This window comes from Miniopterus schreibersii, assembly GCF_964146895.1.
Source record: "Miniopterus schreibersii genome assembly, chromosome: 13".
Taxonomy (NCBI): Eukaryota; Metazoa; Chordata; class Mammalia; order Chiroptera; family Miniopteridae; genus Miniopterus; species Miniopterus schreibersii.
In genome coordinates, this window is record NC_138113.1 from 9,749,937 (window position 1) to 9,768,656 (window position 18,720).

The 18,720-nt window shown below is 46.5% G+C and overlaps 1 protein-coding gene across 5 annotated transcripts in view; it reads right to left on the minus strand.

Moving 5' to 3' along the window:
• Positions 1-18,720, minus strand: part of ITSN2 (intersectin 2) — a 94,469-nt gene that overhangs the window by 4,480 nt on the left and 71,269 nt on the right. For all 5 annotated transcript variants that reach the window (XM_081157161.1, XM_081157159.1, XM_081157160.1 and 2 more), the window contains 7 exons: positions 10,460-10,581; positions 7,890-7,996; positions 6,867-7,050; positions 3,385-3,483; positions 1,604-1,771; positions 1,000-1,215; positions 338-459 (listed from right to left, as the gene is read on the minus strand). In XM_081157161.1, coding sequence (XP_081013287.1) covers positions 338-459; positions 1,000-1,215; positions 1,604-1,771; positions 3,385-3,483; positions 6,867-7,050; positions 7,890-7,996; positions 10,460-10,581 — 1,018 coding nt within the window. The remainder of the gene's footprint in view (positions 1-337; positions 460-999; positions 1,216-1,603; positions 1,772-3,384; positions 3,484-6,866; positions 7,051-7,889; positions 7,997-10,459; positions 10,582-18,720) is intronic.

The window sequence follows — 18,720 nt, forward strand, 5'->3', positions numbered from 1 at the left end:
GAAGGCGGTTCACGCCGTGGGGATCCTGTGGGTGTAGCGACGGGACTGTGTCCGAGGGGCACAGGGAGGGCCTCTAGAGACCAGAGGAGCATGGGCTGTGGCCTGAGGGGCTTTAGCAGGGAGTGCGGTGTGGGTCTGCCCTGTGGGAAGACCCTGTGTTAAGAGGCAGCTGTGGTAACTCGGGTCTAGCAGGGGGGCCGGGACGGGGCACTGGCTATGACAGGCTGAGGACAGAGTTAGTAGGACTTGGGCACAGGCTGGAGACGGTTTTAGGCAGAGGGAGGTGCCCAGCCTTTCTCCTAGACTTCAAAGCAGGTCACACGTGGCCAGGACTGACCTCTCGTTAATGTTGTCTGTTCGGAGGGTGTAGACCCGGTCAATGTGGGAAATGTGGAAGACAGGCTCATCGCTGGAAGGGTCTGTGGGCAGTTTCACCAAGACTTCATTCAGGAAAATGGGCTGAAAGAATTAGGGCCAAAGCACAGGCTGTGAGACGGGCCAGGACACGTTCCCCGCCTACGTCCAGAGAGTTCTGTCTGTTCTGAGGAGCCTCGTGGAGGAGGAGAGAGGGGTCTAGTTTCTAGAGCCTTTTATCTGGGGAGAAAGAAACTGTCTCCATGTTGTGAAAGTGAGTATCTGGGATAGGTCAGGTGTGACTGGGCTGAGGACGGGACTCTGAGCGTCTGTGACGGGGTCTCTGTCCACATGCTGGCACCTGGCACTCTACCCCAGCTCAGATTCACAGAGACCCCACGGCGAATGTGGAAGAGGCGGGGTCCTGTGTCACATCTGCCAGGGCCGAAGCCGGGAGCCAGAGCGGGAGGCCCCTGGTGGCTGTCCAGGGCAGTGAGGGCCTAGCCACACTGGGAGTGTGAGCCACCTGGGAGCAGGTGTCGGTCCCATGAGAACAGCAAAGGCTCAGGCCGGGAAGGAGGGCCTCAAGGTACAGGAAAACCCTCATTACGCCCCGCGTGCTGCTGCCAGGAGCGAGACACTCACCATTTTATACATTTTGAACTGAGCGTTGGACTTGGAGCTGAAAAGCTTTTCAGAGGCCGAGGACACTGCGAACTGCTTGGCCATGTGGGTGAGCAGCAGGAAGTCATTGAAGAGGAACGCGTGCAGCTCCTTATTGCTCTTGGTCTTGTACAGCTTCCCGCTGTGCAGAAGCTTCCGGGGCCCCAGGCAGTTGGTGAGGGAGTTGAAGATAAGTTGCTTAAAGAGAAAGCAGCTGTCAGTTTGTGAGCCCCGCACAAACCGTCCCAGCGCCCGAGGGTGCGGGGGAAGGTTCTCCAGTGGGAATGTGGATGCATCCATGTCATCGTTCACCTTCACACAATTTCCCCCTCCAGAGTTCACACTGGCACCGTGAACGTCATCACTTACACCCAGAGAACACTGGTTCTACCAGCTGAATTCAGAGACCCCAAAACATAATATCAATCTCTTTCTAACAAAGGGGGATGACGGCCTGAGAAGGGGTAGAAAGCGAGTCCACCTGGGCCAAGCTGAGGTGTAGACCGCCCACACTGGGGGAAGGCCTGTCCCCCGTCCCCACCCAGAGCCTGCCTGGTGGCACCCAGCTCAGGGCCACAGGCCTCACCTCTGCAAGACCCTCGCACTGGACGTGCGCCTGGATCCACTCCAGCCGGTCTGAATTTTCCTTCTCCCGAACTCCTTCATTGACTTGAGAGCAGAGCTCCTCTGCCCGCTCAAGGGCCAGCTTTAAGGAGGAATGGTCCACGTGGTTCTCCGGGGTGTTCTCCAGAATCTGGAAGAGAGTGGAATCTGGGTGACGTGGAAAGTATTGTCTACCAACCCCCCACCTAGGCGTCCTATGGCTGCCAAGATATGCTGGGCACTGAAAATCCAAAGGTGATCAAGTCAATCATTTGCCCCTGAGAAGCTCATAGTCCCACAAGTTCTTGGGGAGACAGGTGTCCCAGTTACAAGAGGGTGTGCCAAGTGCTGTGTGGATCACATGCTCTGAAATCTGTGGGTTTCTGCTGGCTCTCCAGCTGGGCCTTGGTAACAGGCTATATGTTAAAGGGGGCCTCCCTACTTCCCCCCAGCAACTGAAGCCATGTGCCTTTAGGGTGGACCCTCCAGTATAAACTGGCTGCAACTCTGAAAAATGTGTGGGTTTGCTGAATAGCAAGGGTTCATGACAGTTTTGGGATCAGTGAACCTTTTGGAAAATCTGATAAAAACAATGAATCCCCTGCTACAGGAAGAATACAATGATGTGGCTGGCACACAGGAAAACACACTCAGTTCATTCTGAAGTGACTTCACACTGAAGTATGAACGTGAAAGAACAGAGGCCAGAATTCAACTGAGTGCGGTCCCTCCGGAGATGAGCGGCCCCTCAGCAGATGATTCCCGTCTGGACTCTCCAGTCCTGCGGAGTCCACAGTTCTTTTTACTAATTCCAAAGGTGAAAAAGCCCTGAAGCCTAAAAGTTATTTTCATACTTGCTGGTGGCAAAAACCTGACCAGAACTGAAGAGAGGTATTTATTTATCCTATGTACAATGACTATTCACATATTCACTGTAGGAATATTAACATGTTTGCTACAGGTGCTGCCCAGGTTTTTGGGGTGTCATATAGTATCCGCTGTTTGAGTAACATTCTGAATTCTGAAACACACTGGGCCCAGCATCTTTCAGGTTGGGGGCTGTGTGGATCAATGTGTGTGAGCTAGTCAGGTGTCATAATGTAACTCGAGCTCTAAAACATAAGGCCTGTGGTGAGTTAACATGCTCAGAGCAATCGATGGTCAAGGGATAATCAATAAAAGCAACAGTCTTATATCTACTGTTTTTATTTGTAAGGTGATATTACATCAATGACTGTTTGTGGAATAATCCTTTGTCAAGTCTGCCTTCTCTTTAGACGTTATATTGGCTCAAGAGGCCCACGCTGCTTATGGCAGAAAGGTGGATGGGATTTTAGGACTGTTTAATCAGCAAGTTGAGGTGAGGGAACAAGGATAGCTCTGTTTAAGACATGCTGAATTGGACACTCCTGGGACATCCAGGTAAAGGTGTTCAACTGGTAAATGAATTTAGGTTTCAGCAGAAAGCCTGGAGCCCAAGAGGGGCTTTACCTGCCCAGATACACTCATGACTGAGGGGCTGGGGGAGCTTCCTGGGAAGGGCGAGGACAGGTTACCCAGGTGACATCAGATGCTTCTTTTATTTGCTCACTTCAAGGATTCAGCCCTTCAGATTGTATTGTGTTCATGCACACGCGCACACGCACACGCACACTCAGTGCCTGGTTCATCAGACAGTGGAGTCGGACCACGGGGCAGGTGGCTTCCTGACTTCTGGCTCTGTGGACCTGGCTGGGTCCTGCCTCTGTCCCAGTGGGCACTCACGCTTCTGATGAGGAGAGGGTAGCGGGTGATCCTCTGCATGGGCTTCAGCAGGAAGCTGGACAGGGGCATGCCTTTACATCGGGGGTCGGATGCCAGCTTCTGCAAAGTAACCGAGAGGCTCGTGAGGAAGTCCAGCCCAACAACAACACAGGGAACACTGGCTGTACTCCTGCCTTTCAGATTTCTAATTTCTTTAAAAAACCCAGGATTCATGATATGTTCAGATTAGCAGTAGGAATCTCTCACCCCATGTGCCAAACCCAGCCATGCCTCTCAGTTCTTTCTTACAGGCGTTTGACAGCCTGTGTGATGGAATCGCTCCTTCCTTTGCTTCCAGAACCTCTCTCGGCTGCCTCCCCAGCCCACCAACCTCTCTCTCTCTCACATCTTCCTTTTCCTCCCCCCATTCTTAACGTAGGTGCTGCCCCAGGCCCCCTGTAGCTGAGTTCCTGAGCCTGTAACCCAGGCCGTCTCTGGAGCTCTGCACCTGCCACATTACTCTCTTTCTCACCTGGGCGTCCCAAAGACACCTCCATACCTCAACATACCCCAACATGGAGTCCTCATCTCCCTTCGTAAAAGCCTTCCTTTCTACCTCTACGCCTATGGAGCTGGTAGCACCATTCTGCACCCACCCACCTTCGCCCCACACCTAGGAGTCACCACTGACACCAATTTCTCTTCTAAGTAGGTCTTGATTGCCCCCACCTGTGCCTGCCCATTGCTCCTGCTACCATTTATTGAGCACCCAGTCTGTGTCAGGTAGTAACTGCATTAACCGTTGCTCGTTCTGGCCCTTCTTTCTTCTGCTCTTTGGCTAATTCATACTCATTTCTGAAGATTCAGGTTATGCCTGCTCTTGTCCAGGTTCTCCCGTTCCTTGACGCCTTCCCTCCCTTTCAGGGATCCTTCCTGAGCCCCCATAATAACCGGTGGCTACCTCTATCAGAACGCCACATCTGGACTGGGTTAACACAGGCAGAGGTATCACGTTGGAGGTGTCTCCGTGCCCTGCCCCCCAGCCTGTTGACTCCAGGAGGCCACGGACCACATCGTCTCTGCTTCTCTGCTAGTACTGGTATTCCCCCGAATAGAGCAGCTACAACTCTCACACGATCATTTTTAATGACTGAAAAATACATTTACTATAATTTATCTAATCACTTCCTGCTATGGGATATTAAAATTGCTCCCTTCTTTTGTTTTTGGATATATCTATAAATATTGCTATAACAAGCATGTTCATGGTTTTTATTTCTGTATTTCCTGTCTTTTTAAAAAAGGAACATTTTAGACCACAGCTTTTTAATGTGACAAATACTATGCAATTCGATATGAGACTATAAACTATTTTCATTTATTTTTACTACTTTTACACTTGTGCTGACATTGAGATCTTATTTACATTGCTAGCTGAAAAAATGTTTAACCTTTTACTATGCTTTAGAAGGTAAATATCTTAAGTTTTAGTATTGATTATTTTAAAACATTCACATCCACTCACAATTCTACATTTATCTAATTGGATCAATGTTTGTTTTTATGATCTTGGTTTCTTTCTGTTTCTTCTAGTTCGTTTCTAGGCAACCCCTTATCAGCAATTAAAGGGTTCTGCCCTCAGCACCATATATATATATATATATATATATATATATATATATATATATGTATATATTCCCCCCCCCCTCGGTGCCTTATATAGAACCATTTGTGCATCCCTAAGATCCTAAGGAAGATAAATGTAATTAGCATTTATTGAATGCTTACTATATGCTGGTCTCTGTGCTAATGTACTTTAAAAGTATTCTCTGATCATCTCCAGGTTACGATGGGACTGAAGGCACCCAATGTTAAGTAACTTGCCCTGGTCACCCTCTGGACAGTTGGGGCTGGGACTCCAACCACGCTGTCCAGTTCTGAGGCCTGTCTTGTTCTAAGTATGGTATCATATTATCCTGCTTCCTGGGATGAACCTATTTGATTGTGACAGACTCTTCTTTTCATGTAATGCTAAATTTTATTCATTGTTTTTTAAAATTAAGATTTTGACATATTGGGTTATAAGCTTTCCCCCCCATTTTTGTAATTCAATACAAATGCGAAAACAGGCCCCAGGGTCAGGGCCACTTTTGCCTTACACAATGAATTAGGTAGGTTTTCTATTTTTCCTATGACCTATAACAGTTTATATAACATGGAGTAATCTATCCCTTTATAGTTGGAAAGAGTTCACCATGAAACCCATCAAGTGAACCCAGCTCCTCCTTTGGGGTAAGTTACTCCGTTTTTTTCCTTGGTTAACAGTATCTTCAGATTTTCTATTCTTATTGAACCAGTTTTCAGATTTTATAGAAAACTACAAATTTTGTTAAGTGTTTTCAATATTAGCATATATTTTTGAGTCATATACCCTTTTACTTTAAGAAGAATCTCTACGCCTGTTGCTTCCAATTGTTTCTGTGTTTTCTATTAGATTTGCCTGAATTGTTTTACCGGCCCTTTTCCATTAGTGGTTCTTGGCTACACTGTTATCTTTTGTGCTTTTATCTTTATTAGTCCCTCTACTTTCCTTTTGGAACTTTTATCCCCGGCCTATGCATCTTCTATTTCATGTTCAATTACTTTTCCGATAAAAATATTAAAATTATGCATTCTTCCAGAAGGTACGGCTGTGGTTGTGTAACAGATCCCAACACAGACCTTTGTGAAACTCAAAAAACCAACAAGAAATGTAAACAAGCAAGAAAACAGACTTTACTGTCACTTCCCTCCTGCTGAACATCAATGAGAAGGGCTCCTCTACACGTGGCATCCTAACGATGAGCAGGCTCGCTGCCGAATGGGCGCCACGGATTCTCCGTGGACGGCACCGCAGCCGTCCGCCTGAGGACAGTGCAGCTGCCGCTCACGTGCTTGTAACGCGTGACCACGGGATCACCGAGCGGTCGCCTCGGGAAGGCCTGGGACGTGTGTGTGCAGGTGGAGCGTATGCACAGGGTCAGGGCTGCGACGTACGCATTACCCTAACTCCTGGGGCACCACTTCCTCCTTCCTCACTTCCTTTTGTCCCGTTTTATCCGCGCACTCTTTAAGTTTTATCTTCTCTCGTTACATTTTATACACTTAGGTAAGCCGCTTTATATTCGTTCTGGAATAAGGTGGGTATAAAACAAATGCAATTTACAAAATTGAGTGCCATCCTGGATTTGGGGACTATAAAGTAGCTGATTTATGTAAATAGGCTTAAACACTCTGCTATATTAAGATGGGCAAAATCATGGCCCCAGGGCCAAGAAAAATCAACCCAACACAAAAGGCTACCAAAAACAATCAGAAATTCTTGCCATGTTTGTGTTTCCTTTGGAAACATGGGGATACCCACTCCGTGACTGCGGTTCCCACTGTCCTGCACCATGTGCCCCCGCCTCGGCCTCCAGGCTCAGCAGGCGGCTGGCCTGCTTATGACCCCAGAATGGTGTTACCTTTAAAAATTCTTTGAAGTCCGTGTCTTCGTCAGTCTTCTGCTGTAACAGAGCTGCTCCGTTGAGCTGGCAGCTGCAGAACCGGATGTAGGCCTGCATGTGGGACAGCTCGGCCGCCAGGATGTCCCCGATCATCTGCACCGGCATCTTCTCGCCTCCGGTCTTCTTCCGAACCCGCAGGGCCCTGCAACCAACACACTCTCTCACTCTCCATTTCTAAGCAAATGTCCTGTGGGGGCCTAAGGGTAGTGACAGCCAGCGAGCTCCTAAACACCTCTGGCACCCAGTGGGGACGGCCAGGAGGAGGGGCCGGCCTGGCTGCAGGCTCTGCTGGCCGAGCCGCCCTGGGTGGACCGTTATCAGAGAGTAACAAGCAAGTGGAGCCGATGCATTTGGTTGTTTCTTCTGTTCATTTCTACGACTTGGAATTGTTTTGGTTTCACCTTAGTTTCTTAGCAAAGTCTCTTTTAACAAATTCTAACTTGTTGTCAGCTGAACCAAGAAAGAAAATTTCCACACTCCACAGGGAACAAGGGAGCAGGAGCCCACAGGGGCCAGGTGTGGAGGTGCAGGGAGCCTCTGCCCAGGACGGCTGCTGAGCCAGAGGAAGGAGAGGCAGCCAGAGCTGGGGATGCCGATGCCTCTTCCCAGGAGCCTGTCTTTAGAGGCACAGGGGATAAAAAATCACCCCGAGGAGTGGAATTTCACATGGGGCTGAGGAGGCTGCCTGGCTGGCCTCCGCCCAATACAGAGGCATGTATATGTTCATACAGTGTATGTTTAATGGTTTGATTTCTTTGTTTAATCAAAGTATTTTCTCTGTTTCTTTACTTCTACAATTAGGTATTTAACAGTTACAGGGCATTTCATACCATAATAATGAAATGAAAAGCCCGAGGGAGCAGAAAACAGTTGAGGGTTCCCTTACTAAGGAGCCCAGGGAGTTATGTGTGGAAGTCTCAGGCCTGGGGGCGGGGTGGTGAGTGGGGGTTGCTGCAAGGACAGGTAAGGCTGTTCACTCACTTCAGCAGCTTCGTGTTAGACATGATGAGCTCCTTCCAGTTAACAAAGATCAGGGCCATTTCTCCTTCAGTGAGGGAGCCTGACTCTGCCATCCTTTTCTGAAATACCTAAATTCAGAACACAAAAGAAAAATATTAGCTTAAGTGTGACTACACAACCTATGTGGTCTAAATCAAACAATACCTTCATACCCTGCAACTAATAAGATCATGGTATTTTTAAATAAACATATTTATAATTGTTAACTTTTATTATTTTTTATTTTTGTAAAAAAATGGTTTATCAATTCCATTTTTGTTTAAAACACACGGGAGAAATCCAACCAATCAACACACAACTGTTGCCATGTGAAAAGATACTTTTATCAGACTTGGAGTCTAAGAACATACAACTGTTTCTCTTACCATGTCTATGCTTTTCCATTTAACCGTTTTCAAAATTCCACAAATCTGATTGTTAGCTTTTAAATGGAATGACTTCCCTACTTACTGCTTTTGGGGCTCCTATCAAGGTTGATTCTCTAAGGACTGAATCAAGCAGTCTCATCAAGAAGGGGAGATTCTCATACTACATCCTGGGGTGTTATGAAGTGAAATAAAAACCTGGGCACAAAGCACCTACACTCTGTAAGAGTGGGCAGAACTGGGGAAAGATGGCTGTTGTCAGGCTGAGCACCTCCGTGTTCTGAAAGCAGTTTGTGAGAAGTTCAGCAAAATAACCAGTGATGACTTGTGTTACCCCCAAGACTGACTACCAAGAAGATATGGATTTCAGAGGTTGACTGACTGAAGGGGAAATAACACCCGCCACATCGGTATTCCATAGCACTTAACCGGTTTACAGAGCACTGATACGTACATATATGCTGTGTGTGTGCATGTGTGTGCGCATGTGTGTTTATGTTGGGAGGATTCTCAATTAACTTCGTAGATGACACAGGTCAAGCTGAGTTGGGCATTATTACTCCTGATTGACTCATGAAGAAATAAAGGCTGGGAGAAGGATTTGCTCCAGGTTACAAACCTCGAATATGGAAGAACTAGAACTAAAACTCACTCCTTTAGATGCTAAGTCCAAGTTCCCACCAAACAACTAGAGAATGACTTTAAGGAAACAGTGAAGTTCTCTCAAACAACTCTTCTCATGCCCGATCTCTCCACAATACAAACGACATGGTACTCTCTCTTAAAACCATTCACTGGGCACATGATAACATGGAAACTCCTTCCCGGGGTGCACAAGCCCACGTGATCTGGCCCCTGCCAACCACACCAGCCTGGCCCTCAAATACGCGACACTTCAGCTGCACTGGACTGCTTGCAGGACCCTAATTCCCGTTGTATGTGCCTTCCCACTTCTATTTCCTCCCCCTGGCACAGAAAACTGGTCCTTGTCCTTCAGGTTCAGCTGAAGCCTCGCTGGGAGTCCTTGCTGGCCTCTCCCTCCTGGCCAGGCGTGGTCTCCTTCCTCTCGGCTCCCAAAGCACCTGAGTTCACCGCGCTCCCCACCCTCATCGCACTGTTCTGCAACTGTCTGTCTGTCCCTCCACAAGGCCGTGAACTCCTGGAGGGCAGGAATGTTCTCTCTGATCTCTGTTCTCTAGTGTAGTGCTCCACATTGGTTTTCAACTCATCTTTACTGAACTGAGTTGAACAAAGAGTCAAAAAACTGAGATAAAACTGCTAGGAACTGGACCTCTCTAAACCTCCCCAGTTCCCGCCAGGCTGTTATGGGGCTGCAGGATGAAGGATGCGGTCTCTGCTCTCGGGAGCCATTGCCTTGGGGGAGACAGACATTAGCAACCGAGGGAGGTCCCAGCCTGCCGGGAAGTGAAGAGTGACCGGAGGGCAGGCTTGCTGGGGGCAGGTGCGGGGGGTGGGGGGGTGGGGGGGGTGGGGGGGGTGTGCAGCCTCTGCTTCACTGTGTTATCAAGGTCATGGCCAGGTATACGTTGCACCTGCTGGGCCTATGTGAGGGTCACCTGTTCTCCTCAGGTGGTTTATTTAACTAAAAGCCATGGAAACAAAAGTATAATAGAACTATAAAGTCTCACGGTGTTTACTCAAACACAAATCATCTGGAAGAACTACTAAAACAGCTGTTATCAGCCTAGAGGCCACTGCTAACATCGACAGGCACAAACAGAAGCAGTAAAGAGATGATAATTGGGAGTTATTTTACAAATGATCCTAGTTGGTTTTCCAAACTGATGCAAATGTGAGGTGAACCCTCCCACTGCTTAACTATCCTCTAGAAACATTGAAGTTTATGAAATATCAGGCGTCAAAGCGGCAGTGTAAATAAAGTTAGGCAAAAACTTGAGGTAGAAAAGTTGGCTTTGGTGCCTTCCCACCTACTCTATACCCTTGACCTTCCTAGATGGGGCCTCTACCACTTCCGACGGAGGCGCCTGAGTGTCCCCTTGCTCGCTCTCTCTCTCTCTTCACCCTGAATCACCTAACCTGGGAAAAAGTTGACTTCAGACCTTTAAGCCCTCTCCAACGGCAGAGAAAGCATTCTGAGAGTGAGAGAGTCCCTCCGCTCCAGAGCCGGGCAGCAGAGCCCCTCACCTCCACGACGAGCTGCAGGTCGTCCAAGTACCGCTCCTCAGTCTGAATCAGCTCGTGGATGTAGCCCTGCCTCTTCCTCTCCATCGGCTGCATGGTGTCCAGGGTTTGGAGATCAGCACACCCTGTGGAAAAACAGGGTAGAATTTCAAAATATTATTTTAGTTCTCTCTGCAGAAAGCAGACACCTGTCAGCAGATGTGCTGGGTTTCCGAATGCTGCCCTGAAGGAGCTACACAGACCTCCAAAGAGCCCGGGACTTGCGCGGACAGCACACACCTGCGACGGCGAGCTCAGGGACCACTCAGGGCTCCAGAGCAGCGAGTTAGCGACGCCTGTAAAGGCAAATGGGTCCAACTGCCTTTCCAAACAGGTCATGACAGGATTAAGGATTTAAAAAAATGGTCTCAGAGATCAGAACTGGGCTGAGCTTGGGAAGAATCTATGTCAGTCTCACCGTCTCAAGACATTTTCAAAGATACTGAAATGATTAAATGAATTACAGGCTTGAGACCAGTGTTTGCCAAATCACAGGTCATGAGCTACTGGTGGGTCGTTATATCAGTTTAGTTTTTTAGCAGGTAAGGCATTTAGAAAATAAATTTAAATTTAAGTAAATAAATGGAAACTGTCATGTGCAAGCATTGGTAAACATTGCTCTCTGAAAATTTTTAGTCAGGACATATGTGGGGATATAAAATGTATTTCTTACTGTGGGCTACTGTTTAAAAAATGTTTGAGAAACATTTCTCTAGATTTCTCAAAGTCAACTGCTATGTTAGGAAACCTTAAGTTCCCAGGAGCCAACAGTTCCAAACAAGACCACTTAACCCACTAGAACAAAGGACTGCTGGTCTGGGATACACAGCAGCCCAAGGAGACCCTGGGACTTCTCTAACGTCCCAGCAGCTCCCATCAGGGTGAGAGGAGTTGCATTCACTTTGGACCAATTTATGGGCATGTGGGAGCTGAACTACATGTCAAACTGGGAAGTGACATAATCCAGAATCATTCAGTAAGAAGCTGAGGGCTGCCTTATGCAGTGATAGGGGAAATACCTCAGGAAGTCTTTCCTCAGACAGAAAAAAAAAAGCAGGTAGGTACCCAACAAGCTACAACACGAGGCAGCAAGCGGAGCACGTCTGAAAGCTGGAAGAGAAAAACGAAGGAAGCGTGGGAGAGCTCTGAAGCAGAGGCAATCAGGGAGGGCGGCAGGAGGAAGGGGCAGCCTGCGCAGTGCCGAGGTGGGTGGGGGGAGCGTCTGGACAGATGCAGACATACCAGACAGGGAAGGGTTGCCTGGCACTGGTAACAAATGGACAAAGCCACAGAGAAGGAAAATGCAAGGATCAGATGGGGCTTTTACAGGGGGTTGGTTTCTCTTTCTGATGGCCTGTGACTATTTATATATTTTGTATAGATTTGGGCTTACAGACAGTTCTAATGAAGACAGCTGTTCTATTTTCTGCACACGTTGCCCACAGCTTTTTAAAAAAATTATTCCCACAGTAAAACAAAAATTGAAGGAGGCTGGTTTGGTGCTACCAAGAGGAAATCATAGTGCCACTGTCACGTTCAAAACTATCAAGCTTTTCTGAGGGTCGTATTTTGTTCTGTTCTTTCTGCCAGGGAGAACTGCAGGAATGGCAGGGCTCTGGATCAGCAGGGCAGGTACAGATGCCCGTCTGACTAGGCTGTAAGCAGCAAGGGGGCGAGCGGTGCGGCCGACACCTGGTGCAGGGCCTCTGATCGCGACTCGATCCCGTGTTATGGGCCAGAGTTGCCAGCTGACTCTGAGGGAAGCTATCAGAACCCTCCCTTGTACTAGTTTCACAAACTTCAGTCATTCACATTCCACCACATTCATGTTCCAGCTCTATTATTATTTACCGAGTAAGTTTTCTCTAAATTTCTCATGTTGAGTTAAATATCTAAGAAATCATTGACTTGATGTGCTGGTTATGTTTCTTCTGATAGTCGCTAAAGTAAATAAACATTAAAATAAAGTCAGTCCTCTTGGGTACTGTTTTGCGTTGTGTGCCACCTGGATACGTGTGACACGCTTTGGGAAACAATGACACATTAAACCCACAAGCGCCGGCCTATCTGTTCTGTATCTTGAAATAATAGGGAAAGTCTCAGAGACACTATCATTTCTAAGGCTGGGACATATGTGACATCAGCCTTATCGGCATCAGTGTGGGACAATCCTTGTACCCCGGCCCCAGCTGACCCTTTCGTTTTCCCTTACACTGGTTCTTAAACTTGCATTCTCTGTTCCAGTTCCCATTCTGACCCCCACCTTCACTTTCAGATGTTCTTCCCTCTGGTGTCAGGGAGAGAAAATAAAGGTGAGATACCCCCTTTTCCTTCCTGCCCTTTACCTCCTTGTTTACTCACCCCTGTACCTCCTTCCTGTGTCTAGAGACGAGACCGTGTCTATTTCTCCTAAAGCCAGCATCCTTAACTGGCCCCCCGCAGGACCCTTCCTTGTCCTTGTAATTCCACTGCCAGTATTCACTGGTCCTTCTTAGCCCAGACATGCGGCTAAGTGTCCCTCCTACCCCACTATTTAAAACAAACAAGCACCCCTCCTTCAATCTTGCTCCCTCCTCAAGCACCCTCTCTCTGGTCTCACTGCTAAAGGTCACTCATGGCCAGTCCTCCAGCTCTCCCTGTCAAGTCACCAATTTAGGATACTTCGGCTTCTGTCCCCCTGCTCCTCTGACACTGCTCTTGTGAAGGTAATGATGACCTTGGCATTGCCAAATCCAGAGACCCCTTCGGAGCTCGAGACCTCCACTTGCCCCCAGCACTGGCACCCACGAGGAGTCTCCTCGCCCAGCCTTTGTGACTCATCACCATGGTGTTTCCCACTGTACTTTCGCCTCTGCCTGCCTCCAGGGCCCCTGGGCCCGTGAGGTCAAATAAACTGGGACAATGCTGCAGACTGGGTCTTTCTCTTGGAGGGTCCTGCTGTCAAGAAACATTTAGTTTGATAAACCCAGGGTTGCCAGCACTTATGTGACCACGGAACCCTCTTTTTGGAGAAGTGCATCTTTTGAGAACTGAGGAAGTAGGGTTTGTGGGTAGAACACACCCTCTGCCATCCTCTGTTCCTGCACTGTCCAATGTGGCAGCCACAGCGACATGTGACTACTGAGCACTTGAACAGAGAAGTGCTGTACATGTAAAATACGTAAAATACTAGTTCAAAGGCCATGTGCAAAGACCTAGTACAAAAACCCAGAATGTAAAAGAATGCATTAATAATCCTATTGATTACATATTAAAATGCTAATATGGGATGGAGACGAAAGATTGAAAGTTACGAAACACTCATGGGGATGTAAACTACAGCACAGGGAATGTAGTCAGTGGTACTGTAATTGCTACGATGTGTGGTGCCGGGTGGGTACTGAAAACATCGGGGGAACACTTTGTAAAGTATGTGATTGTCTAACCACCATGCTGAATACCTGAAACTAACACATAATATTGAATGTAAACTGTAATTGAAAAAACTTTTTAAAACAAATAAAAAAATTAAATAAAAAAGAAATGCTAATATTCCGGGTCATACTTGGTTAAGAAAAAATTATTTTATTAATGCTTCTTTTTACTTCTTTTAGTGTGGCCGCTGGAAAATTTTAAATTACACTGGGGCTGCGTTTGTGACTTACATTATATTTCTAGTAAACATCTCAAGCCAGTCGCTACATCTCTTTTTATTTTATTATGTTCAAACCTAACAGAATGCTTGACAGCTTCTGTTATTTGCAGGATGAAGCCCTCCCTCGGTAGCACGGGTGCCGGTCTCCACCATCAGCCACCGCCTGCCTGTGACCATGCAGCCCACCTTTAGGCCCCCCTGGCCTGTGTGCAGGCCTCATGTGTGCTTTACATACAGTTCACGGCCCTCTTCTCTGCATAGAGCCATCTACTAACCTCTCAGGGTACGGCTCACGGGATCCTACTTTGGGGAAACCTTTCTCATCCTGTCCCACTTACCCCAGGGTAATTGAAAAAAATTTTTTAACTCAAATAAAAAAATTAAATAAAAAAGAAATGCTAATATTCTGGATCATCCTTGGTTAAGAAAAAATTATTTCATTAATGCTTCTTTTCACTTCTTTTAGTCCCACTTACCCTGCCTCTCCTTTGTGTTTCCATGGTACCGGTTTTCATCTATATTTTAACACTTCAGATAATATAACTTGTACTGTAGTTCATCTGTATAGAGTCAGTATGCCTAGGTTTCCCTGTTTCCCACAGGAGTTAGGGACTGTGTCTAACGCAGTTCTTTTATATCAAACTTAGCAGTGTTTTGATCACAGAGGTCAGGAAACATGTCAAGTGGTAGACTCTTCTCCCCAGACCACTCTCACCTTTCCCCTGCTCTGCTCCTGTAAGGCAGCCAACCCCCGCAAGGGGCTTTTGTAAGCTATTGTAGTTGGCGTTTGTCGCTGTTTGGCCATTGAGAGCAGGCTCTGGCAGGAGACTGAAGACTACAGGAGATGGTAAGAAAGCGTTTAGTCTCTGCATGGTAAAGACTAGAAATGCTGGGCTGCATCTCACACAAGTTTGAAGTTCAAGAATTCTTAACTGATGAATTAACACATGGTGACCTCGAGAAGAAATATATCTTCCAAGGACAGCTTGTGGTTAACTGGGCACAAATTCCTAACTCGGGCATAGCAACCGCTGCTCCTGGAGGCCACTCACCACGCTGCAGTCCAGGGAAGAGCGAGACCGGCCCTCCGCCCGCACTGCGCTCCGGCTGTCCCGGCGCCGTTATAAAGGAGGAGTTCCCAGCAGCCTCTTCTGACCAGGGGGCTGAGGCCTGCCCCACCCAATGGGAACTGAGGAGCTATATCCTCATTTGCATCTATGCTGACCAATCGGAACGCATAATTCCAACCAATCAGAACCATGCTATTTGGACCTATCAGAACTGTGGTATTTGGATTCCTCATTTGCATAAAAATGGACCAATCAGGAACTAGGGCTGGCACTTTCTCTTTAAAAAGCAGACTCCCGTTGTCTTGATGAGGTGCTCTTTCAACGGCCTCTGGAGGCTGCCTTTCCCCAGTTCGCAAACTGTTCACTTGAATAAAGCTTCTCTTTCCATACCTCAGATTGGGGACTTTGTTAAGACTGGTCACAAGAAAACTCGTGTCTGCACTTATATTAATTTAAGTAATTTTAAACACCTTGCTGACCAGTCACCACGGAAAAGTGGCCAGCCAGCCACAGGGCCAGTTCTGGCTCGAAATAGTCAGCAAGGGGTTAACACACAAAAATTAGTCCCTGATTGGTGATACCCTTAGGTACTTGGCTAAAGAAAATGTACAACTGCTCTTAGCTTTGGTCCCACAGGATTTCCACAGAAAAACCAAGTCTCACTAAAAGTGAGTTAAAGTTACAAATTACAAAAAATAACAAAGGGTCACAAAGGATCTACCATAAATTAAAAAATGAGGATTAGAACCCCAAGAACATAAGATACAGAACAACATATAGAAGAAAAAATTTTAAAATATATGTTAAAAATAACTCAAGGCATAGTTGAAGGACTTGAAAACTTGAGTTGAGAAATAAGAATAGGCAGATTTGGGAAAAAAGTGAATAAAAATGGCAAACATTATCATGGAAATAATAAATTAATAGGTTAAATAGCAGATCAAACACATTTGAAGAACTAGTAAATTTGAAAACAGCTGGAACAATTACTTAGATTGCACCCCAGAAAAGCAGAAGAATAGAAAACATAAAACAGAGGTTAAAAGATTCAGAGGACAGCCCTGGCTGGTGTGGCTCAGTTGGCTGGAGTGTCATTCTGTACGCCAAAAGGTGGTGGGTTCAATTCCTGGTCAGGGCACCTACCCAGGTTGTGGGTTTGATCCCAGGTTGTGGCACGTGCAAGAGGCAACTGATCCATGTTTCTCTCTCCCTTTCCCTAAGATAGACAGATAGATAGATACAGAGGACAGACTAACAAGGCCCAACAAAATCTAATGTGAACTTAGGAGGAAAGAACTAATGGGAAGAGGTAATACTGAATGACAATGGTTGAGAATGTTCTAGGACTGATGAAAGACCTAACTCTACAGATTCAGGAGGAACAATGACTCATGACTTTGGGGGTGGGATCCTTAGACTGCAAAACACCGAGGAGAGGAAAAAAATCATTAAAACAGGAAGAAAAAGAATAACTACACAGGAACAGCAATCAGACTGGCTGTACATCATTCAAGCCAACAATAGGGGGTGTTGAGAAAAAATAACTGTCAAACTGGAATTCTAGTTAGACTGTCATGGATGAGGGAGAAAGAGACATTTCCAGGCAAAGTTTGAGAACATTTACCACTAACAGATGTGACTAAAGGAAGTATTAAAATATGTATTTTGGGAAGAAAGAAATTGAATAGGAAGGAAAAAAAGAGATGTAAGGAGTAGCTAAAAAAGAAAGAAAAATAAAAAGGAATGTCGAGCAAAAGACTAGCAAATATATAAAAAATCAAAACAATTACTGACAGTATAAAATAACAATAATGACTAGGTTGGTGAGTATAAATTCAAGGTGAATTTTTTAAAAAGCAAAGAAAATGCATAGTAAACAAAATATACAATAAAGGAATATAAATAAAAGTATTAAGTAGTTCTACAGCCTGAAATCTCCTTGAACTCCGCCACATGTTCTGAACACCCTACTCAGTATCTCCACTAAAAGGTGAGTGAAGGTGAACTATTCAAAACCAAAGTCCTAAACACCATCCCCCAACACGTTCCTCCTCCATTATGGTCCACCTCAGTTCATGGCAATCCACCTCTTTGGTTGCTCAGGATGAGATCTTTGGAGGCATCCTTGATACTTTTCTTTTCACACCCCACATTCAATCCAACTGTTGGCTCTGTCTTCAGAATATATCCATCGCCTGACCGCTTCTCACCATGTCTACCACCATCATTCTGACCCAAGCTGCCATCATCTTTAGCCTGGATTACCAAATTAGCCTCCCAACAGGTCTCCTTGCTCCTGGCCCCTCCCCCTTTAACTGAGCTAAGCCAAAGTTCTTACAAGCAGCCCACGAGAACCTAAAAAGTCTCCCCATCTCCCTGGTTCCCGTTTCTTCCTCCTCTTGCTCTTCCCTCTGTTCCGGCCACACTGGCCTCCATGCGTTCTCAAGCATTTTAGGGATGCTCCTGCTTGAGGTCTCTGCATGTGCTGGGCCCTCTGCCCACAGTGACCTTCCAGACAACCGCTTAGCTTTCTCCAGGTATACCTCATGTCCTTCAGTCTCTGCCCGCATGTCCACCATTGCGAGAGACTTTATCTGAGGAGCCTGTTTAAAACCAATTGCTCTGGACCCACCCCTTCCTCCCCAGCATTCCCTTTCCCTAACCTGCTTTATTTTTCTAAGACCCTACATATTCATTTTGTTTTCTCTTTCCCCACTCAATTGTCTATTTTACAATCTGCCATATCCCAGTGTCTGACACATGGTAGGTCTTCAACAAGTATTCACAGAATGTGATACGAAGATAAATCCTGAGCTGTGGGAGAGTTTTGCATTGATATTAACTACATGCAGTGAGAATGATGGCAGACGGGAAGGGTGGGAAATGAGAAGAATGAGAGATCACAGTTATCACTAGGTCAAAGTTCCAGAAAAACAATCCAGTGGTGTGCGGGGCCTAACACTTGTGTCAGGATATGGAGACAGACGAATTATGAATAATGTATCACGGTTATGAAAACTTGTCCCACTACAGTTGGGAACAACCGTGGTAGGTTGCAGTGCGAGCAAGGACAGGAGGCAAGTGGCGTGCTTGAGAAAGGAGAGCGAGATCTGCAAAGATTCCAAAAGTGAAGGACAACAGACAATTTGTGATGACTTGTACAAAGAGGGCTTGTTCAAGTTCCGTCACCAAGTCCTGAGAAGTCCCTGCCCACTTTGAGGAGAGCACCGCCACTGAATAAAGCTATTCTCTGTGTGCCCAACACTGAGTAGCCAGACTATCCCACAATGGTTTTCAGTCCCACTGTGTTTAAGCTCAGTGCAAGGACAAGATTTTAACAGTAAATCCAGATGACTAAGCTGTTCATTTTCCAAAGGCTGCCTTTAATACTGAAGTTTTCTCAGGGCACTAGAAAATTACTGGCTCTCCTTATTTTATGAAATAGCCTTTTACTGACTTGGCAAATATTTATTGAGTGCAAACTATGTACCAGGTAGCATGCTGCCACCATGAAGACATAC